Source organism: Phyllobates terribilis, unplaced genomic scaffold, assembly GCF_046119375.1.
Source record: "Phyllobates terribilis strain yellow unplaced genomic scaffold, ASM4611937v1 Scaffold_3__8_contigs__length_932513732, whole genome shotgun sequence".
Taxonomy (NCBI): Eukaryota; Metazoa; Chordata; class Amphibia; order Anura; family Dendrobatidae; genus Phyllobates; species Phyllobates terribilis.
Window position 1 is genome coordinate 172,204,433 of NW_027362763.1, and position 6,000 is coordinate 172,210,432.

Genomic DNA, 6,000 nt, shown 5'->3' on the forward strand with positions numbered 1-6,000 from the left:
AGATGCAGGAAGATTTTAAACATGTAAAATAAAGATTTAAGGGAATGCTGGAACTTGTTTTTTCGCTATGAGGCACAGATAATGTTTCACTTTGGATACATGTCTATAATGGAGTAGGTTAAATGAATCAAAACTAATATGAATAGTAAAATATAATAAATGTAATTTACACAATGTGTATCTATGTTTTTCTCTCCAGAAAGAGCCTTATGTGGGTCAGAAAATGCTTACAAACTATTCCTCAGGCAAAGATAAAAGTAAAGAAGTCAACAGTGTTGAGCTTTATGAAGAAATACTCTCAGAGGAAAAGAATTACTTCACTATCAAAATGGAAAAACTGTGACATAATATATGATAAAATCATTCTTATATGTGGTTTATTCACATGATGGTGACCTGGACTCCAGGTGCAACATGGCTGTAAGTCGTCCACTGCCTCAGTGATTACTATTAGATCTCATTACCATCCATCTATGGAGCAAAAAGACGGAGCAACTCGCTACACATGAGAATGGTGTCAGCCATATATGATATCAAATACTTTAGGAATTACAACATTGTATAAAATGTATAAATGAAAGTATGTTATTTTAATATTGTGTTAGGTTAAGTTACCATGATGAGTTGGTGAGTTTTTAACGCTGCACAAAACACGCAGCGCCTTACAGTTCCAGCAAAGTGGAAAGGATTTCTAGAAATCTCACACCAATTGTGTTTTTTTACGCATAGTAAACTGACCTGCGGTGTGCGTTTAAAATCCGCAACCTGTCAATTTCTGAGTTTTATGTGCAGATTTTCTCCATAGAATTTGATTAGATGCAGAAAATGTGCAGGTATAATATATCGCGCTAAAACTGCATGTAATCCGAACATGACTTTGTCAATAAAGCTTTATCAAAGCCAAATACCCGGAAGTATCAAAAACAAAGCTGCTTTATTTAACGCGACAAACCAAAAACAGACAGAAACCGCAAAGCCAAAAACTCACATAAAAAACACAAGCAACCTTATTTAGCTAATTAATACATTAATTAATGCGGTATTTAGCTAATTAATGCATTAAGTAATGCATTATTTAGCTAACTAAGTGCTGCAGAGGATCTGTAAGGTCATAAACTCACCAAATACTGATTGTAGCCTCCGGCCATGACCCCACTATCAATATTTGGTCAGTATTCGGTCAGTATTTTTTCTCAGGAGTGGGAGCCAAAACCAGGTGAGGAACAATCAGAGAAAAGGTATAATAGAAACAAGTCACCAATTCTGCATTTATCACCCACTCCTGGTTTTGGCTCCCACTCCTGAGAAAAAATACTGACCGAATACTGACCAAATACTGATAGTGGGGCCGTGGCAGGTCATCTCTCACTTAAAGGCCCCAATACACATTAGACTAAAGTTGGTGAACCTGCCGATATTGGACTTTTTGGCAGATTACAGAGGTTATACAGGACCTTTTTTATTTTTGTGTTTGGGGCTAGAAACTAAACAGCAGTTAGCTGATAACTATCTTCCTGTTCTGCACAGTGACGCTCTCTTCCGGCTCAGTCAGCGATTACCCCGCTTCATTTCACCTCTCGTCAGCAGAGCAGCTCTTCCTCTTCCTCTCTGCTCTGGGGCGTCACTGCAGATGTCATGCTGATTGACAGCTGACTCCCTACACTCAGGCAGCCCTGAGCCAGCTGTCAATCAGCATGACCTCAGCAGAGACGCCCCATCAACAGAGCAGAAGAGAAGAAGCTGCACTGTCAATGTGATGTCAACAGAAGTCGCAGAAGCTGCCCATGACCGCTCTGAGCCGGCATAAATTGTCGTCAGTCAGAACAAGCAGGTAGCTACTAACTACCTGCCTGTTAATTCCTAGCCCCATATGCAAAAATAATAAAAGTACCGGATAACCCCTTTAAAAAAAGATTCCAGAAAGTGATGTTTGGGTGACATTGGTATAAAATTTGTATTTATTTTCTACCTGAGCATGACTTGTTATGCAGATGTATATTTTTAGTTTAATGTAACCTTACAGGGATGATGTCGATATTAACCCTGAATATTGAACTTACAGTATGTCAGTCAATGATGCTGCTGATGCTGACATGTTATTTTTATATATTTTTTTACATTTGTGTCATATATGACTGCATATATACTGCCAAACAACAGTGCCAATAAAACCCTTCCATACTGTGCACATAATATTATACAGTGAATGCATAATAGTGCGTAATAACATTGCTTAGTAGTTCTCTGATAATAATACTATAAGTTCCTAGAGGTCTGGGGGTGAATGCCTTTTTTGATTGTTTTTCCTTATTGAAAAGGCTTCTCATTGAGTCCAGCAATTTAAAACTGATAACCAAAAAGTGGCTTTGCTAGACATGTGGGGCATTATTTTGCAGGGGGGAAGTACTCATGTTTGAGTTGGAAGTGGCTGCTCATGTGAGTGGGCTACATGGTCAATTACCCTGTTAAAATTTTACTTTATGACGACATCTCACTTTTAGCCTGACCATTGAAGGGAACCTGTCATGTAAAAAAAACGCTATTAACCAGCAGATATTGAGTTAATCTGCTGTTTAATAGCGTTCTGAAGCTATGAGAGCCCCGCTGCCAGGAGGAAATGAACTTTATTCCTCTCGACCGTCTTGGACTTTCATTCATAGGGCTGCAGCTCTACTGGTTTCTGTCACAGTGCTTTTTCACCAGTTTTTTCCTCTGCATGCTCTATCTCGAATTTGCAACCCACTGTGAGCTATTCTATACCATAAAGAGACAAGCTACAGCAGCATGGAGGAATTTAAACCGCAGAGTTGAGCAGCCTGGTTGTGAACCAGCTCTGGGATGAGGTGAAAGACTTGTTAGAATGCTCACCTCAATCTTTCTATTCTTCCTTTGCCTATTTCCCCTTCCAGCTGCTCACTCCTCGTCCTCCCTCCCCTCTCCATAGAGTATAATGGGCTGCTTCACATGGAAGCAAAGTGGGTCTGCAGTCTGTCTTATCTGAGCAAGATGGATTTAAGCTGATATTTCCAGAGTGGATGATGAATTCAGGAGTTGGGGGAGGGGAAGAAGTGAAGTGGGGAAGCAAGCTAATTTCTGTCCTATTGATTTAGGCTATGTGCTCACGATGCAGAAATGAAGCAGAAAATTTCTGCAGCATTTCTGCATCTCCCTGGCAGAAAAAACGCATGCTGATTGTGCATGCGTTTTTCCTGCAGAATACATGAGGATTCACATGCGTTTCCGCATGCAGATTGACAAGCGCTTACCAGGCGATTTTAGCATCACTTGGAAAGTGCTTGACAACTAGGTCACACTACATAAATCCATCCGCACATTGAAACGCGTGGATTCTGCATGTACAGATTCAGTGATGCGGATTCCATGCCTTCCAATACAAGTCAATGGCGGCGAAAACGCTGCGCTTCCGCAAAATAATTGGTAGTGCTGTGTATTTTTCCACAATGATAATCCGCAGCGGAAATTTCCGATGCATGTGCACAGCACATGCGGATTATCATTGGGGAACATGGCAGACCTTCTACCAAGCGTTTTTTAAGCGTTTCTGCAGCAGTATTGCCGCTGCGGAAACGCTAAAAAAACGCATAGTGGGCACACAGCCTAAGCACTGTTTTTGATCAAAAATAGTATGAAAGCTATCCCACCAGTGACAAAGTGAACCCGTTCGGGATAGAACCTACTCTGTCAATGCAAAATATACAAAGAAAAAAACACAAAATTTGATAGCTGGTGGGATAGCTTTCATATTATTTTTGATCAAAAACAGTGTTACTAAGAACTCTATTTTATTTAAATGCACTTGCTTTTTATTTACAGCAGGGTTTATTTTCATTTTGCTTCTTGTAGGTTTATCCAATTTAAATAATTGTTATATGACCTTTTTATTATTTGTAAGTATTAAAGGGCAACACCGTACAGCACATAGCGCATTGTGATCCATATTGTTTAAAGGGAATCATTCTTAAACATTCTTTAAAAGCCAGCAGGGAACGAGATGCACAAGAGACTAGTTGGACAGGCGGGTCCCTGGCGGCTTCTCCCCACCTGCTTACCATGACTGACAGGTCTCTCCCTGCGTGCGTGTGTAAAGAGAGACCTGTCACTCCAGGGGAGTGGGTGGGGATAAGCCGCCAGGAACACACCTGTCTGACTAGTCACTCGGGCAGCTTTTAAAGTCTGTTTCAGAGTCAAACATACTTTGCTGCAATCGTACAGCCAATGCCTGAAACAAGCTACCCATGGATCGGACACCATGTATCAGCTGTCAGGTTCCCTTTAATATAGGGCAAATCCAAGCAAGGACAATATCTGTATAGAGTTTGTATGTTCTCCTTTGTTTTTGTGGGTTTCTTTTGTAAAGGTTGCCTAAAATTGTATCTAAATTATTTTTGCTGGTTGTTTTCTGTTGCAAACTAGAAGACCTATAATAAATTGTATTTAGTAATTTTATTGAATTATTTATATTTTGTATGAAAGTAACAGATAATAAATGAAAGCTATAGACTCTATCTTATAGTTAAATAAAGATTAAATGATTTTATTAGAATTTTGTTTTGTTTCTTATATACTTTTCTGGAATTTGAAGCCACTCTCCTGGCTTCCTCTTCCTAAGGTCCGTCGTTCACTGACAACTCACTGACACATTACACTATTTGGAGCTATTCATGTGTCAGTTTTTTTTGTTTTTTTTTGCTCGCTGACATAAATATTTGGAGACATCCAACTAAGGTCCGATTTTCAAGTCATAAGCAAAATAAGCAAAAAAAAAAAAAAGGATTGCATCTGTCAAAGGTAGGCTCCAAATGTGATGAGAACACAGGCTTATGTTTAATTAATCTAAATAAAGAGGTATGAACTTTATTCCACCCGGCAGCCTCTGGCTTTCAGTCATCGGCTTCAGGCACTGCTCAGTACATAGTGAGCAGCGGCTGTAACTGCGCCCCGGCACCGACTGACAGCCGGTTCAGCAGTGCATCAGTACAGAGCCGGCTGTCAGTCAGTACTGGGGTGTGGTTACAGCTGCCACTCATTATGTACTGAGTAATGACTGAAGCCGCGCCAGCCGCGCCTTTATGACTGAAAGCTGGAGGATGCTAGGATTAATAAACTTAATTTCCTCCCGGCACCGGGGCTTTCAGTACAGTGGCCAGGCAGCATTGGAGTGCTACTAACCTGCAGATTAACCCGTATATGCAGGTTTATAGCATTTTGGGACGTGACAGGTTCCCTTTAACCCCTTTACAACCCAAGGTGGTTTGCACGTTAATGACCAGGCCAATTTTTACAATTCTGGCCACTGTCAATTTATGAGGTAATTACTCTGGAACGCTTCAATGGATCCTCCTGATTCTGAGAATGTGTTTTCGTGACATATTGTACTTCGTGATTATGGTAAAATTTCTTCAATATCACTTGTGTTTATTTGTGAAAAAAATTTGGTGAAAATTTAGAAAACTTTGCAATTTTCAAAATTTGAATTTTTATGCCCTTAAATCAGAGAGATTTGTCACACAAAATAGTTAATAAATAACATTTACCACATGTCTACTTTACATCAGCACAATTTTGGAACCAAAATTTTTTTTTTATTAGGGAGCTATAAAGGTTAAAAGTTGATCAGCGATTTCTCATTTTTCCAAGAAAATTTACAAAACCATTTTTTTAGGGACCACATCACATTTGACGTCACTTTGAGGGGTCTTTATGACAGAAAATACCCAAAAGTGACACCATTCTAAAAACTGCACCCCTCAAGGTGCTCAAAACCACATTCAAGAACTTTATTAACCCTTCAAGTGCATCACAGGAATTTTTGGAATGTGGAAGAAAAAAATTAACCTTTTTCACAAAAATGTTACTTTAGACCCAATTTTTTTTATTTTTGCAGGGGTAACAGGAAAAAATGGACACCAAAATTTGTTGTGCAATTTCCCCTAGGCATGCAGATACCCCATATGTGGGGAAAAACCACTGTTTGGGCAC

At 39.6% G+C, this 6,000-nt stretch overlaps 1 protein-coding gene across 2 annotated transcripts in view; it reads left to right on the forward strand.

Moving 5' to 3' along the window:
• The window catches only part of IL20RB (interleukin 20 receptor subunit beta), a 140,442-nt gene extending 139,192 nt beyond the window's left edge, over nt 1–1,250 (forward strand). The window contains exon 6 of one of the 2 annotated variants that reach the window (XM_073674287.1): nt 200–1,250. In XM_073674287.1, coding sequence (XP_073530388.1) covers nt 200–343 — 144 coding nt within the window. In that variant the 3' untranslated portion in view covers nt 344–1,250. The remainder of the gene's footprint in view (nt 1–199) is intronic. The other variant, XM_073674286.1, reaches the window with a different exon arrangement.
• Nucleotides 1,251–6,000: the final 4,750 nt, after the last annotated feature.